This window comes from Thermobia domestica, chromosome 1, assembly GCF_964235325.1.
Source record: "Thermobia domestica chromosome 1, izTheDome1.hap1.1, whole genome shotgun sequence".
NCBI lineage: Eukaryota > Metazoa > Arthropoda > Insecta > Zygentoma > Lepismatidae > Thermobia > Thermobia domestica.
This window is the reverse complement of record NC_137454.1, coordinates 396696098-396714359: the sequence shown is the minus strand read 5'-3', so window position 1 is coordinate 396714359 and position 18262 is coordinate 396696098. Positions and strand designations below refer to the sequence as shown.

General features: G+C 38.7%; 1 protein-coding gene across 2 annotated transcripts in view; it reads left to right on the top strand.

The window, feature by feature from the left end:
* The first annotated feature begins 4100 nt into the window (after window positions 1-4100).
* LOC145665454 (uncharacterized) overlaps window positions 4101-18262 on the top strand; it is a 98909-nt gene continuing 84747 nt past the window's right edge. For both annotated transcript variants that reach the window (XM_081732775.1, XM_081732764.1), the window contains exon 1: window positions 4101-4354. In XM_081732775.1, coding sequence (XP_081588901.1) covers window positions 4232-4354 — 123 coding nt within the window. In that variant the 5' untranslated portion in view covers window positions 4101-4231. The remainder of the gene's footprint in view (window positions 4355-18262) is intronic.

Sequence of the window (18262 nt, the reverse complement as noted above, 5' to 3'; positions counted from 1 at the left end):
AAGGCACTCTACAGCTGAGCCAGTGCGCTTTCCATGCAGTGCATTGAACAATCGCAATCAAGTCATAATACGCCTATGTTGTGGTTTCCAAGGGGGGGGTCAAGTATAAGCAACGTTTCAAATATAGTTTCAAATTTTGCTGTAACTAATGTAAAAATTCTATTGGGTTTTCGATATTCCCAAGTACAATTTCCTCTTAGGGGGGGGGGGGGGCAAGCGCCCCACTTTGTCACCCCCTGATGGGCGCCGTTGCGTATGTGGGCTATCTTCTGTTGATTGCGGTGAAATCCCACCGGGAATCAAACCCCGCTTCGCTGGAACCTAATGTTGGAATCCCAGATAAGCTGTATGGCCTCTTCACGTCTCATACAGCCTCTATGCTGAAAAGGTGCATTAAGCTGGATACTAACGAAAACTCAGAGATAGCAACGCTGAGGATTGTGAGTTGTGTAGGTGACCTTGGACGGTGGTTCTGTGTGGGAACAAGTCACGATGTTCAAAGCAACACCTCAATGGGCAAATCGAAGAAAAACCCCTGAGCCCTGGATGAGGCGGCCTACAAAGGAAATTTAAAAAAAAAGGACAACGGAAAGAAAGCCATCACCCGCTAAGGAATTCCTTTGCCTCAGCACTTCACACAAGAAACAGAACGAAACGAAGATAAAAACAAAACAAAACAAAGGATAAACGGCCTTGGCCAATAATGTTCTTGCACGAATCTTGCACTTTTTCTCTGTTTTTCTTTCTTTCTTTTGTAGCGGTGTTGATTTTGTTGGACGGAAAGTTACCGATCACGGTGCCCAGAACAAGTAACATTTGTTGGCAAAAGAAATCTTTTCATTTGCCAAAGAAAGTAACTTCAGTAGGAATTCTAATAGTTTCTTTCTCTATCAAAACGCACTTGAAATATCTCGATAGTAGAGTGCTCATCTTAGTTGGTTCGATCCCAGACTGTTAGCGTATTGTGGAAACAAGTGAGCACCTACGGGGGAGGTTCATAGGATACGGACTCCCTAAAACTTAATAATTCAACATATATTTGCACACTTTCTCAATAAAACTATACGGTACCTGTTTAATGATGGATGTGAGATGAAAATTTGTAGTTACACTTCATTTGTACTCTTTCTCTTATAAAAACAACCTAGTTCTATCATTTTTCTTCTGAAAATATAGGTACAATTACTCGTAGTCTTTCCGGGTGCAGATGGGCCTCCCAAAGCTTTTACGTCTCCTAACAAAAAACTTCTGAGTACGCCCCTGGGTGGACAGCATCATTTCCGCAGTTTTCGAGTTTACTGTCTTATGTCCATTAGTTGTTCCCTCATTACGTACTGTGTTCATCGTGCATCTCTTTTAGACTTTTGCCTGTGCGCTTTTTGCACTAACCTTTAAGATGTCAGGCAAGCAGATAATAACACTGCTTTGAGAATACCAGGACAAATGTTCGTGGAACAGACAAACGAACAATCAGCGCTCATAGGTACGCGACTATCAATGTCCAAGGAACAGGTAGGTGACCAGTAATCAGGAAATAGGTAGGCGACCAGTCTGTGCAGAAAACTGATAGACAAGCAATCAGTGTTCAGAGAAAAGAAACGCGACCAATCAGTGTTGTGGAAACAGGTACACGACCAATCAAGTGTCCGCCAAAAGGATAAGAGACCAATCAGTGTGTAGAGAACACAAGGGAGGCCAGTCAGTGTTCTGGAAACAGGTAGACAAGCAATCAAGTGTCCAGCAAAAAGGAAGGTGACCAATCAGTGTCCAAGGAAAGAGCAGGCGATTATGGTAATCATCCCAGTGCCTCTGTTCCCTACTCTTGAAATCAATACTTTCACATCGGGAGACGAGCCGATGGCTTCGTGTTTCACAAGGCATGTGCGCTAGACCAGAAGGGAGGTAGTTCAAGTCCAAGTATATATATACGTCAATTATGTCAGTGTTCACTTTACTCCTATTATCATTGTTAAGCCGTTTGTCTTCAGTGCACGTGGTCGCAGGTTGAAACTCTGTCTAAAATAGCTCTTAGGATAAAAACTTGTTCCGTAGGTTCTAATCCGTCATTATCTTCATGTTACAGATGGATGTAGAGCGGTATTACAAAAATTAACATTAATGACAATACTAAAAGGATCAGTTTGTCATTTATATCTGGGGAACTGAGTTTGTAAGGGCTTGAAGAGCTCGTGCTTTCTCACAAACAAACAATACATATACTTGATATCAGTAAAAATGATTTGGACTTCAAGATAATAAATTTAGGAAATTTCGTTAGTAAGTTTTCGTTATAACATATTTTGCGAAGAAATTTGTTGGCAATACATTTCCTGTTGTGCTTTGTGCGATGGTTCGTGTCACGAAGAAAAAATCATGGTCAATCCTTTTCGTTAGAGGTAATCAATCACGCCTGGTGGCCACTGTCATTTGAGTGTTGTCGGAATAGCCTAACCCTGTTAGTGACACTTTTCTTTCCCACGTGATTTCACTGGGGACGGATACATTAACATGGAATAAACAAGGAGGGAGTATAAACAGGGCTTTCAAAGTAGGTTAATGGATGTTTGTGTCCCCGCGTTCGATTTTCAAACGAAACATTTTCCGTTAGTCTACAGGAACGTTTCAATTTATGGTTCGCGGATTACAGTCGCAAGCAGATTCTATGAATGAGTAAAGATGTATTGAACTTATGTTTCTGATTTCATATAATCTTTTATGTGCTGTTTAAGGTCCGAGAGTCCAAGCGCCTTCTTTGACGCCATCCATTCGCAATCTGACGCGATGTTATTGACAGCCACGAACATTGGCATCCGCAGGGTGCGGCAATTTCCCTCCCCTGCAGTTTCGAAGGGAGTTCAATTCTTGGAAATTTGCTTATTCATCGTCAGAGAAAAATTGCTATAGTATCTAATATATTTATATTAAATACTGGTATTATAATACTGTAATTAATAAAGTTATGCGATATATATATAGGCGCGGATCCAAGGGGAGGGCTATAGGGGCTTGTAGCTCCCCCTTCACGCTCAGGTATACACTGGATAAAATTGGCTTCAATCATACTTTCTTCACACTGAATAAAGCGAGAAACTATATATATCCCTCCCCCAAGTTGCGAGACTGAATTTGGATTTAAACAGCATCAGAAGTGTCACTGTTCATCTCAGCTACCCCGGAAACTATGGATTAGACCTAAAATATCGGTCATTTTCGATCATTTTTAAATATCTCTCTCCTTCCCCTCCACTAAGTTGCATCATAAAAGTGAAATGATTAAAGCTACCCCAGACCCGAACCTCATCTACGTTCAAAATTTGATCGAGATCGGTTGGGTGCAGAGCCGATTTAGACTTGATGAAGCCCTAAAACAATTCATTAAAGGTAATGGGCCCTTTATTTATATCGAGCTATCCTTTGTCAATGACAAATTACCTGTACTGAAGTGTGCAGCTGCATGCTATATCTTGTCATGCAACCAGTCCGTAAAGAACGTAGGCACCCTATGTGCAGAAATGAGCAAACTAGTGATATTTTTGGAAGTAGGCTAGCAGGAGGGGGCCCCATTACTTATATCATAGAAGCCTACACTACACAAAATACTGTTGATGTATATAAGTTTTATAACATAACATGTTAAAGTTTTTATCCTATACTTTGCAAGTGTACGTCCATTTATTTCGTAAATTTTTGGGGCCCACTAACTTTGAGGCCCTAAGCTATAGCTGGTTTAGCTTATTCGTAAGTCCGGCCCTGGTCGGGTGGTCCAAGAGGTACAAAGTTATAAACAGAGTTACTTGTAATTTTATATAGTACATTAGATTAAGTCCGTAGCCAGTGGGAGAGGGTAATATTGAAGATCAAACTATCACTAAGTTTAAAACAAATATATTATTTTGGGGGAGAGGAGAATGGGAGGAGGATTCAGCGCGAATGCGGCTTGGATATGACGAGAATGTATCTCCTGGTTATAAACACACTAATAACTTACGTAAAGCTATGCGATTTTAAAAGGTATTAGGCCTATTACATTTCAATTGTTAAAGTTTCGTCTGACTGACAATTTTGTTTTTCGTTTTCTTTTCCAGCTGAGAGCGACTTGAGCGCCTTCAGTGAGCAAACGAAGCACTATGTATCGAAGCGAGATGTGTCAACTGGCTTGTTCAGCGCCGCCACTCGGCCACCTGTGGTACAACGTCTATATGAAGCCGCCTCCCGCACGCCGATTCACATTATGCGACAGATGGACGAATACCGGACGGACGGCGTTCGGACGTCCAAATTCTTCATCTGCACTCCTGTCCTCGGAGAGTCCCGGAAGAAAAGGAAGCTTAATTTGGATATTGAAACGAGAAAGGTAACGTTATCGCCCTTATTATTACTACCCTGTTGTTATTAACTGTAATATTGTTTTTTTTTCTGAAAATAAAATTTAAGATACAGTTGGGCAGGGAAAAGGGGTAATCATAACACCATCATGAATTAAAATACTAGGCGGGGGGGGGGAGAAGAAGAAATTAGTTTAAACATTAAGAGAACAAAAATTGTCTAGTTGACGCTGCAGTCATGAAAGAAACTATGAAGCTAGCTGTAACATAGTAGGCTACTACTGATTTTGGAATGGTGCGTCATGCGTCACCAGTAGCGTACGCAGAATTTCGTGAAAGGGGGTTCGAACTTCCAAGTTGATCCCATGTCAGGTATTTTTTGTGTCGTTATGTATGCATCGTAATTTGATAACTGTTTATTCTTGCATCATACCGTGCTCAAGGGGAGGCTTAAGAGGAGGGCCCCATCACTGCGAAATTAAAATACCGCTAATTTTAAAGTAATTACGTGATATCTTCAAATGCATGAAAGATAATCGAAATATGGAACAAGAGCACCCTAGATAATATTATTTTGCATGATGTACCATTATCACAACTCACCTAGTAGCTTCCCATTTGCAGCCACTTATAAACGCGAAAATAAAAGCCGATTTTCTTAATGGCTGGAAATCGAAAGCAGATAAGTGAGTCGTGATAACGGTATCTCATGTAAAATAATATTGTTTAGCGAGCTCTTGTTCCAGTTTTCGATTATCTTTTATCTATTTGAGGATATCATATTATTATTGTAAAATTAGCTGTATTTTAATTCCGCCGTGATGGAGCATCTTCCATTGTATATCTATAACCTTAGAGAATTCTCTCATTACATCATGGGAAGACTATTGGTACATCACTTCAGAAAACATGGCTTTTATTGAGCCCTGGTCAAGGGGAACTAAAAGCTAAATATTGAGAATATATCTAACCTTGTTGAATTTTTATAGACCTCAAGGTCTTCCGGATAAGAAAAGGCTTTTTCCAGAATAAGAACACCGCTTCCGAGAACTGTCCTCTAATAATTACTGTATGTTTTGAAAATTGAAAAGTTCATTGCGAGGAAGACGTTTCGAGTCTGGAAGTACCATTCTCCAACGCCTAAAGCACTTCCCAAAATGTCTTCTCAGACACTTTTGATAATAGGATACAACAGTCTCGGACTGGGAGGTGTAGGGCCCCGGCAGGAGCCCTACGTGGAGGACGTCGTCGTCCTTTCCCATGAAGCATATAGGAGCCTCACAAAGTATACTGAGTTTCATTTTTTTTTTTTAATTCTGCTTGTTGTAATGACACTCTATTTCCAGCTTCATTTACGCGTTGTAATTGGGCCCCAGGGTGGGGACCTGTTCTGTTTCTTTACGATGTTGCAATAACATGTGAAACAACTAACAGAGGGCCTCCAGTAGGACTTTATAAAAGTCAGTCTTATTTCGTCATTCATGAGGCTCCAATATACATTTAGACAACATAATGTTGGAGCCCCATCCTTCATACTGTTGAAATATATTCTTACAAGGCCACAAACTAGAGACCTGCACGGGCCGGGCTTGGGCGGGCCGACTCTGCTATTTCTTTGGGCCGGGTCGGGCCGGACTTGGGCGGGCCGACACTGTTATTTCTTTGGGCCGAGCCGGGCTTGGGCTGGCCGACACTGATTTCTCTTCAGGCCGGGCCGGGCTGGGGCCGATTAATTGCAATTCTTTAATAATTATTGACTTTTGTTAAACGATAATTGGAATAAAGCCAAACGTTGAAGTGTAGCGGCTCCACTTTCACTATAGAGGATTGCTGGCATGATGCGGTAAATTAAGCTCTGACCTTGACCTTCACTGAACTCAAAATATAACAAGAAGGGGTGGGATGTTTTGCCTGTCGCTAAACAATATTGCCATCTTCACTTTATGCTAAAAATCAAATAAGTTCGATTTTTGTTACAGGGAATGGAGTTTTTGTTCTCTCGATGAGAGGCAAAGTTCTAGGAGACAATGGTACCATTCGGGAGGCAAGCGTCAGGTTGTGAACCAGAGTTTCGAAAATGTTTCTGAGGGTTAGGTCAAATTTAGTACTAAATTTTGAGAAAGATTGGGGCTCGAGCTAATTTTTAAAAAAAAATTATCGGGCCGGGATCGGGCCAAAAACTTTTAAAATTTATCGGGCCGGGCTTGGGCCAAGAATTTTAAAAACTTATCGGGCCGGGCCGGGCTCGGGCCGAAAATCTCTAAAACTTTTCGGGCCCGGACTGGGCCGGGCCTAGGTACGTTCGGGCTGGATTGGGGTCGGACCGAAACATTCGGCCCGTGCAGGTCTCTACCACAAACAAAGGGCCTCAAATAGGACTTTATAATACTCTTACTTTCATTCCAATAATGGGACCCCCCAAGACTACTGGGAACGGAACAAACTACAACGAGTGACTATTCTCCAAAAAAAGCAGACATGTTTTATCTTACTTTCCATGTTATTCAATATTCATTATTATTTCTTTAGAGAGGGCCCCGGCAGGGATCCCTGCCCTGGCCAGTCCGAGCCTTGGATACAATGATATATATATAGATGTGGAAGGAAATTTTGTTGAAAAGGACAGAAACGTATAACTCGAAAACTGAAAACTGCGGGAGTTATGAAGGAACGGTACTTAATTTTGGTATGCACCTCGCACTTCGGGTTCGATGCTGTGCACTACAGTAGTTGAGATCCCACTTTAAACTGTAGGGCTCGTTGTGGATATAGTATTGCTACCGACAAGGGACCCAGATATAAATCAAGCAAGCAAGCAAACTAATACTTACGTTGTCTGTATTTATTCATGTGGAAAATATGAAGTGCTTCCTGGTCGAAAATTGCCCCTGATCACATGACATAATGTGCGAACGTAAAATGAAAGTAAGGATAGGAATGGCGAAAGAAGCCTTTAGGAGGAAGAAAAGTCTGTTTTGTGGGGCCTTAAATAAAGAGTTGAGAAAAAGACTTATAAAATGCTTCGTGTGGAGCGTTGTATTGTATGGGGCTGAAACATGGAAAGTGATGAAAAACGACTGGAAGTTTTCGAAATGTTAATGTGGAGAAGAATTGAGGGAATTAATTGCATCGAGCGAGAAACGAATGAGAGGATGTTAGAAATGGTAGAGGAGAAAAGAACAATATTTTAGATTATTATTAAGAAGAGAAAGTAGTTGGGACATTGGCTAAGAAGGAACTATCATGAGGGACGCGCTGGAGGGTATGGTGGCAGGAAAGAGAGGGAGGGGGCGAAGGAGGCTACAATTAATGGAGGATATAAAAGCAGAAAGATCATAAGTGAAGACGAAGAGGTTCGATTTGTCTTCGATAGATGTCATGCCTCGAAATGGTAACATGCGTTCTTGTGGTTCCAGGTTCGACCACCGATTGGGTGAAAACCAGTATAGTTAGGCACTTGGACAACCATTGTAGTTAAGAGGTTACGAACTTCGATCTAGGAAACCAGAAATAACAGGATTTGGTTTGATCTTTAACCACATGATTGCACTGGCGGCTCTTGAGAGAAGTCATATTGATAAAAAAATAATAAATAACTTTATCTCTGCAAACTAAGGAAGCAAACTTACCTAATATACTAATTCTTCTATACAACAATGACACATTAGAAAACTTCTCTTCCCTTTGTTTGAAGTAGTAAAGTTTAGTACTTCCCTCGAGAGTCGTCACTGTTTGAGCGTCCATAGTCCTTGGTGGGCGTGGACATGAAATAGTATAGTTTTAGTTCAGAAATCGGTCTTCGATTCCCAGAGCCGTTAAATTCTTATCTTTCTAACATTAAGTTCGTTGCTTTTAAATTTTTTAAAAAAGAAGTTTCCCAATTGCACCAGATATTCCTGGATAAGAACTCCCACCGGGTTTCGAAGAAGGTAGCCATAAATAAAGAAGACTGCTAGAAAACTTTTTATTTTGCCCAGTCTGACTCTCGAGCCGTCGTAACTCGTCTTTGAAAAAGTTGTTGCACCAAATTAAAGATTCAGTCCATTTGCAGTCAGTTGTAGGCGCCATAAATTAAGTCAGAAAGGAGAGGAGAAATTGGCGAGTTTCTGAAGAGGCGAAAGAGGATTGGGTTATTCAGCATAAAAATCACGGAATAGAAATTAAGCAACGTTTGTTTCGCATGTTTAAAGGACTTTATTGAATCGATAACTTTCTGTGGCACACGAACTGCCTGCCTTCTTTCTTTCTCTACATAAAGTATTCCTTTTGGCCTGAAGCCAAAACACTGTATTTTCGTTCCTTTTGATACCGCTTTTAATTCTTTGTGCATTTCTTTTTTATTCAAAAAATATGGAGAGCTGGAAGATTGAAGTTGCTTTGCAAAAGTCACTGGAGTATGTTGCTCTTGTCTCGACGACTCTACATTTTCATCCACTGCCACTGCAAAAGCCTTTATACGAGTACTTCATCTCTTCTTGAACGTTTCATCACCACGCTTTCTATACACTCACAATACGAAAACGTTTCAATCTCATTTGAACCGAAATTTGGATGTTAAACTAAAGTAAAACTCCATGGTTCAAATCCCCACTCCGCGTCCACTTCAAGTTAACAACTGTGTGGTGAGCACTATGGTTTCTTCCAGTAGGCGTTGTCACAAAGGAATGGGGACAAAATGAAAATGCGAGAGAGCTGCACTATGAAATATTTCAGTTTTACATCCTATGGTTATGTTCTGTAGCCCAAAGGAGACGGAAGATAAAAGAAATCAATGATCATGAAAATAAAGTAAATGAAATGAAATCTGAGTTTTACGCCCCACGATTATGCCGGCTAGGCTAAAGGAGACGATGATGAGAAATGAAGGAAATAGTGGAATGAAGAAAGTAGGAGGAAATGGAAGAACCCACGCATATGGTGTTGTCCATCACAAAGCTCATTTGACGTAAGCTGGAATTGAACTAAGGACCCCGTGTATCAGAAGTAAACGCTCTACCACTGAGTCACCGCGGCCCTATGATTATTAAAGAATTTGGTGGAAGAATATGGGGTGAAATTGAAAAATGCTCGAGAAGAGTCAACAAACTTGTAGGGGCCTATGTCTTGGAGTCCCACCAGGGACTCCGCACCCCAGAGTGAACGCTCTACCACTGAGCCAATATGTATCCATCTATTGTGAAGTTCAGAGTTCTGTAGCTTTCTAATCCGCTTTTCAAATCAAACTTTTTTTTATTATTATTATTACAAAAACTGTCTCTTCGAAAGCTTTTGTGTGTGTCCTCACGCTCAGCAACCGTCACGTCTTTTATTGACGTTACTCCCCAGTTTGCCTTGCGACGCTGGGGGGACGCCAAATGTCGGGAAGCGTCGGCTCTCATTACTCTGCGATCACAAAAGAGATTACATAGATATAAAATTAAAATTTAATGTCTTTTTTAGCATTGAAGCAATATGAGACGTGGACCTATAGCTTAACGTGGAATCCTAACCACATGAGCTCCAGCAGGGAGTCGAACCGGGGTCTCCCGCGCCGAAGACGCAAATGCTTATCATATTATCACAACGGACAATCACGAAAGGGAAAGAGAGGAAGAAAAATAGAAAGATTACATGAACTCTGTCTCTCTCTCTCTCCAGGTTCTGTTGTTTTGATCAGTGAATAGCACTACCAAAAATTTTCGTTAATTGCATATGATGATAATCATATTTCCAACATACTCCTCACTACAATTTTCTTAATTTTTTCTGGTACATCGGGCGAGTTTTTCTGTTCATTCCTTCTGCATACATACACTCATTTATGTTATTAATGGAGTCGTCTATGCAGGAACTGATCAAGGGGAAGGGGGGACGATCACCCCCAGAAGAGAAAACTTTCTTATTTTATATATAAATAAATCCCATCCCAGAGTTTGGAGATCTTAAAAGTAGCTCTAAGTAGCAGTATTACAACCCACCTTCCCCAGAAGTCTGTCCTGAATCCTCCTCTGCATCTATGTAAAGAGAATCATCAAGAAAATTGAATAAAATGTGTTTAGACTATAAAGTAGTATCCCTGCTTTTATATTTTAATGGCAATACATTCATTTTTAATTGTTAATTTTAAAAAAATGCTTCCTGTATTATTAGAGCGTTCATCTCTGGTGCATAGGGTCCTTGGTTCAATCCCAGCTACGCCAAACGAGATTTGTGGTGGACATGCACCGTGTGCGTGGATTTTCACGAGGTTCTCTCATTTCCATCCATTTTCTTCATTCCACCATTTCATTCAGCTCTTATCTCCGCTACCTTTGGCTTAGCCGACATAACTGTGGGACGTAAAACTGGTAGATTTCATTTCATTTCATGTCAATCATAGATGTCCATAATAAAACATATACCCTGTGATCATTTTAGTACTGCAGCAGTGGTCTTGTAAAACGGCTTCGTGTGTCTGTCGATAGGTACGAACAAAAACGGTAAGAGTACCGAGAAGCATTGTTTTGCAATCGATTCAGTGAGTTCTCCTCAATTAATCCTCTGCTCAAACCAGAAGTGATAGAGAAACCAACTGTTTCTTGAACATTGATTGCCATAGAACTAAAGCGCTTTTCACTGAATAAAAACGGTGAATCTTTTTGATTTGGATTCAGTTTTGCAAGAATAAGTGTCGTCTCGGCCGTATATCAGTCCCTCTATTTAAACCGGCAGTGGTGGAAATCTAAAATTTCTGGTTTCAAAGTGATCACCACAGTATACATATAATTGCAAAGGATAGCGAGAAGCAGTTTTTTTGATATTGACTGAGTACCACAAGAATAGGTTGCATCTCCCAAACTGTAATTGGTATACATTATTCCTCTATTGTAGTAGAGTAAAAACGGTAATATAAGTCGACTTTTTTTTTGGCATTGATTCAGGATCTAAAGAATAGATACCTTCTCAGTACACTAAATAAAGCATTTATAAATCAATACAAAAGAAAATTACGTAATATTAGACAAGGTTACTACACAAACAAAATAATGACAGCAAATAACAAAACAAAAACATTGTGGAAGGTAGTTAATCAAAATACACGAAGGGAAAATAAACGTACACAAAACAATATTAGTCTTTATGTCAATCAGACACAGATCACGAATCCTGACCAAATAGCAGAAATATTTAATGATTACTTTATCGGTATTGCAAAGACGCAAGATAGCGAAAAGGCTATTGAACTATTAAGAAATTTTAAACCTAGGACATGCAAAACTATGTTCCTCATGCCGATAATAGAACATGAGGTATTTTATGAAATAAATAGATTAAACCCAAATAAAGCTACAAGCGACGAAATTCCAATTGAAATAATCAAGCAGAACAGCCAGAATTTAGTACCTATACTCACATACCTATTTAATGAAAGTCTCAATACAGGAAAATATCCAACAAAATTAAAAGAAGCTAAAATAAAACCAATCTTTAAACAGGGAGACAGAACATTGATACAAAATTACAGACCGATATCACTCTTACACCCAATAAATAAAATATTTGAGAAACTAATTAAAAAGAGACTAATAAATTTCTTGAACAAACAGCAGATACTATGCCATGAACAACACGGTTTTGTAACTGGAAAAAACACAACTACGGCAACATATACGCTTATAAAATACATACTAAAAGGGCTAAATGATAAAATACTAATCTTAGGCATTTTCTATGATTTAAGCAAAGCTTTCGATCTAGTTAACCACAAAATACTCTTACGAAAACTTGAGCATTATGGCATAAGGGGGAAAGTGCTACAGCTGATGGAAACCTATTTACAGGGGAGGACGCAAGCAGTTGAAGTCTCCCACATACAAAATGGGAATGTAAAAACATATTTATCAAACCCAAGACAAGTCCGCAACGGCGTGCCTCAGGGCTCAATATTAGGTCCAATCCTATTTCTACTGTATATAAATGATTTTCCTGGAATATTGAAGAATTTTGAAGTAATTTTATATGCAGATGACACAAGCGTAATTGTAGAGGGTAAAACCGTAAGTGAGCTAAGGAACAACACATGTAGAGTATTGGATCAAGCCAAAAAATGGTTCGAAAGTAACTGCTTATGCATAAACAACACAAAAACAAAATACCTACTTTTTCACACAAAACAAAACACGAAAATAAAAGAAACCAAAAATAAATTGACCAATCTAAAACTAATTTCACCCATGAAATTAAATTTTTAGGATTACATATAAATGAAAATCTAACTTGGGAAACCCACGTTAAAGAAATAATAGTAAAATTAAATTCCAGACTTTATGCACTCAGGATACTAAAAGAAACGTTAAATACTAAAGCTTTGATCCAAGTATACTACGGGCTTATACACCCTATACTAAATTACGGCATCATTTTCTGGGGCAAATCTTCAAGCAGCAAAGCAGTCTTCATGAAACAGAAGCAAGCAATACGGATAATATTTGGTCTACACATGAGAACATCATGCAAAGAAAAATTTAAACAGCACCACATCCTTACCCTACCATCTATGTATGTATATGAAACTGCAATCTATGCAGCTAAACTGAAAGATGGAACCCAAATAAATCACGTATATAATACCAGACAACAAAATGAAAGAAGACAATATTTTACAAAACTAGCATTAGTACAGGAAGGCCCAAGCCATATGGGAGTACAAATTTACAATAAGCTACCCAGAGAAATAAAAAATGAAGAAAATATAAATGTTTTTAAAAAGAAACTCAAGAGATTCCTGGTGGATAAAGTATATTACAGCGTAGCAGATTATCTTTGCAATAATGTGTATTAAATAGTGTAACATATTTCTTTTTCTAAGTGTATTTGAAACAAGAAAGAGGACTGCCTGCACCCTCCAAACACCAAATGTATCTTGCTTTCAAATGGAGTAAATAAATACAATACAATACAATATCCTACAGAAATAACTTCTGCTTTTAGTATTGATCCCTATATACTAATAACTAGTCATCGGCTGACTGTAGATCTCGCCCCCGGAACTCCGAATTTTCTCGGCCCACCCCGTAATTTGAAAATATGTTTTACACTCTGAAAAATAAATTCACAGATGGCATTTTGTATCTCCCCCAAAACCATCGACGGCTACGGACTTATAGTGAGGCGTTTTAAACAACCTCGTTTATGGGCATACCCACCATCACTGATGCATCTGCTTTCTACGGACGCACCCCATTGCTGTCACTCGGGCGCTCCTGCTCTGACTCGGTTAGATAGCATTCGTGCTTTTTAGTGGCCACCTAGCATAAGTTGGTTCGTGTTTTACGCACTATAGTTTTTATGACATTTCCACACTGTGTTTATACACATCATGATTAGAAATAACGAACCATAATCATTACTAAGTGAGCCAGAGACACTACTAAGTGATTTATGGGAGAAACTTAAATAATACCCGAAAGTCACTTGCAGTTAGTATTGTTTAAAAACTTGGAATGTTCTCTATCCCTTACCGGCTGAAGGACATTTAGAATGTCTGGCGTTGACAAAGCTGATGAGTAGAGAAAAAGAGGAAAAGACGATTTGGGCGGTGATTGGATACAAATGGAGGCTGAACATTGTTATCTTTTCTCTGAGATTCTCATAAGATACGTTGGAGTGCAAAGTGCTTTTTCTCGTTCGACATGCTTCTCTGTACACTGAATGGAAAAATAGTGGAGGGAAATGATTGCGGTTACCCACAGCGTTAACTTCAAACGAACAAAAAACTTTTCTTTACGTCTTCTTGTAGGATATCTGATACTTTCATAAGAATATAACAGGAAAGTCCTTAGAAAATGTATGAGTAACAAAATACACTATTGAAAATAAGATATCCATCTTCAGCTTCATGGCAAGGCGAAACTCAATATTTTGTTTGTAATCTTTTACTTATATATAAGCATTTAACTTCATTCAGCAGGCGAAATTCAGCCTTGCTATGATCTTTCACACAACAAATACCAACGTCACGGTGTATACCACGTAAAGAAGTTTAGTTTTTTTTTTTTTTTTTTTTTTTTTTGGTTAACCAAACTAATTTTACCAAAACCTAATATCAAATATAGCATTTTGCCTCAAATGAATTATACAGAGTGGCCCCGTACTGATCGGTCATGACATTTCATTTCATTAACTTATTATTATCCATACAGGTATTGACTTAGTTTCTTCCTTATCTCTTCTTAATTTATTTTCACTTATGCCTTAAGCTCGGAACAAACCAAAACAAATAAATTCATTATCTTAATAAATTAAAATGTTATACTTGATCGATACTGGTCTGTATACCTACTTCTGGGTCACTATGTACTTTCAGATAAATGAATATTTTAAAATAGAAAATGTGTTATATGTTACGGAGAGATTAATATTTTTCATCCTGAGCATTATACTAACCCGCTAATCTCAGCAGCACTGCGGGTAGTTTATTCAGCAAGGATGATATCTATAATTACTCCCATAGTAATACATCTAACCCATTTTGCATTCTCTGTGTCTTGGAATTGGCTGGATGATCTTATCCATCAACGAACTCGTACTGCTGGATTTAGTCGTACATAATTACATTGCGGTAACATGTGGTTTGAGAAGGAGCTCGTCAGGCTGACGGAGGTCATGACGTCATCTGTTTTGGCCTTCAAAAGTACAAGATAGATAACTCATTTTGTTCTCTCACAAATTTGTCTGAAAGGTTTTATGGGATCCAAAAACACATATATATTACATCCTTGCTACAATAGTGTCACAACTCAAAAATTGTCAATTTTAAGTTATGTATATATTCGGATTAGTGAGCCTGCAGTCTATCCGGCAATATAAGAATCATGGCCCTAGCTTTTCTAGAAGTTGCACGAGAGCTCTAGTTTCACTAGTGAATAACATTAAAGTGAGTGTATTACCAACACTTTCAAATGCGATTCACTCAAAACTAACTTTTTTGAGTTGTGGCACTTTTGTAATAAGGGTGTGATATGTCGTCGACGTGACCAGACAGAGTACATCATACACGTTTTATAGCTTAATTCCTCTTTTTTCTCTCCCCTCCCCTTCTATAATTAAGATTTGTATGTTAACACAGACCCGGTACAGATGCTCCTATCCTTTTGAAAGAAGAATATTTTCAGAAAAAAAAAAAAACTTTCTCGAATTTTCCTTTTCTGGTGTATGATACGAACATGCGAATATTACAGTTTCGAAATTTGCTTTATTTTGAAGGGAATGAGGTACGAACTAAAACCCTACAATAAATAGTGATGATGCAGTCGCTGCTTGATTGAAAGTCTAAAATTTACCCTAAAAATCCCAAAATGGTTGAAGCGGATAGAGTAAGAACAGGCATAACTTTCGGTTTCTATAGTGATTTTTATGTAGTAGTAATTGAAACTGTTTTTGATATGAGTTCAGCATCCGATGAACAGGTTCTATTCGTCAAATTATTCGTTAAATTATTCGTCAATTGGAACCGGAAGTTATAATGTGCTTCTTCCGGTTTCAGTATTTAATGCTCGTAGGTTGCAAGTTTAGCCGGGGCCAGATTTACGTATAAGCTAAATAAGGACAAGCTTAGAGGGCCTTACTGTCTTGGGGGCCTCAAAAAATTTAAAGAAAAATATGCTGGATGTACGAGCATATTTTCAAAAATAAACTAACCACTGGCGTGACAGTCCTTAATGGGCCTGAGTCGCTCCAACGCCATCTGTTAGTGACCGGCTGAATTACGTTTAGCCTAGCGAGGAACATGTAGTCAGCGCTCTGCATCGATCGCCCTGTCTCTTAACAGGCGTATCAGAAACTTTCTAGTCCTAGTGGCCGCCAATCACGTCTTTTATTCACGCGAATCCCCAGTTTGCCTCACGAAGCTGGATGTACGTGCCGGGAATCAAAGCCGGAACCACACATACGTAAGTCCAACGCCATTAACCACCAAACTACGGTGTTCTCTATTTTCAAAAATAAGTTAAAAATAAATAAAAATAAAATCTGTATAAAGCAACATTGTTCATGTATGGTATAACAAATGGAGTCCTGCTAGCCTGCTCCCTAAAATGTCAGTTGACGAAGGGCATCTAGACATATAAATAAAGTCTCGATTAGCTTCAATAGCTTAGTGTCTCATCAGACCTAAATACGCCTAAATGTACCATAGTTTCACAACTCATTTGCTTTTAAATTAAAGATTAAAGTTTGACGAAGGAAAAAAAAGTTTATTTTAATAACAATATATTGCTGAAGCTGTAACACAAGGTTATTGATATGTAACATTATAAGGTATACATATTATAAGACATACGGTTATTCATATTTTTTTCTTTTCGTTTTGCATTGGTCAGATTTGGATCTTGTATTTAAATTATACTAGCAGAATGCCCGCTCTTCGCAGAAGGGGAATACGTTTATTTCGGACATAAAATGCACCAAAACTGTCACCAATCAACTTAGGAACCCCAAAAACTATGAATTCGTCACTAATATCGCTCATTTTCGATCTACGATATATATTAGGGATGGCCAAAATTTTCCGGAATCCGGATTCCGGAAATTTTGTTTTCCGGAATCGGAAAATTTACTTTCCGGAATTCGGAAAAATTCCGGAATTCGGAAAAATTCCGGATTTCGGAAAAATTCCGGAATTCGGAAAAATTCCGGATTTCGGAAAAATTCCGGATTTCGGAAAAAATCCGGAATTCGGAAAAATTCCGGATTTCGGAAAAAATCCGGAATCCACAAAAATTCCGGATTTCGGAAAAATTCCGGAATTCGGAAAAATTCCGGAATTCAGAAAAATTCCGGATTTCGGAAAAAATCCGGAATTCGGAAAAATTCCGGAATTCGGAAAAATTCCGACATTCGGAAAAATTCCGGATTTCGGAAAAATTCCGGAATTCAGAAAAAATCCGGAATTCGGAAAAAATCCGGATTTCGGAAAAATTCCGACATTCGGAAAAAATCCGGAATTTTTCCGAAATCAGGAATTTTTCCGATTTTACTTTCCGGATTCCGGAAAGTAAAAATTCTGGAATTGGCCATCCCTAGCTAGTAGCTGTTAAAAGAGAAACACAATAATGAATATATATACTGTATTAGTTTCTTGTAGTTGGATATGTCTTTATCACTTACGTAGACAATTGCTACTGCAGTTATTTACTGTTTTATAAGGGTCTTATTTTCACACACAAAAAAGTCGCCGGTATGTCTCAAACATTATCGCGTTCCCACCTACAGCTACTCCAAAGCACTGCAAACTACTTTGTAACCAGGCGAAAGGCAGTGGAGGAAAAGAAATCTCAACAAATATTCTAATAAGTAATAACATTCGCTTATTGTCAACATACCTACAGTGAGCGCAGAAAGTGTTCGTACACCGTGCATACTTTATATTGAAAACAGCTAGCATGAGAACGGGAGGTGGAAAATATATATATAACCAGAATTAAGACTACACATTCATACATTTTATTTCTATATATAAGAGAAAGGCCAAACAAACACAATCACTGTTTTGTTCAGAAGAAAAGAGAGAATTCCTTTTTGTAAATGCAAAATGTCACCGTACACTTATGCTTGAATTAGTGCTTATAAAGTATATTACGTTATTTAATATTTTGTGGGATTACCCTGTGCGTTAATGATTGTCTGTAGTCTTCGTGGCATTGATTTCACCTGTAGTAGTTCGTAGTTCTGTAGCTTCGGGACTGATTGTGTCCCATTCTTCTTGAATAGCTTTTCTTAGGCCTTCTTTAGTAGAGACAGGGCCGGCGCGAGAGAGGGTCGAGCCGTGCCACCGCCCAGAGCGGCAAGTCTAATGGGCGGCAAAATTTGAAAAAGAAAAGAATACTATCAAAATATAATGCTTCGTAATAGGCTCACATGGAAAAATAAGATTGTGTTAACCTGAGAATGTAATTGAACTTACTTCACTCACATTCAAG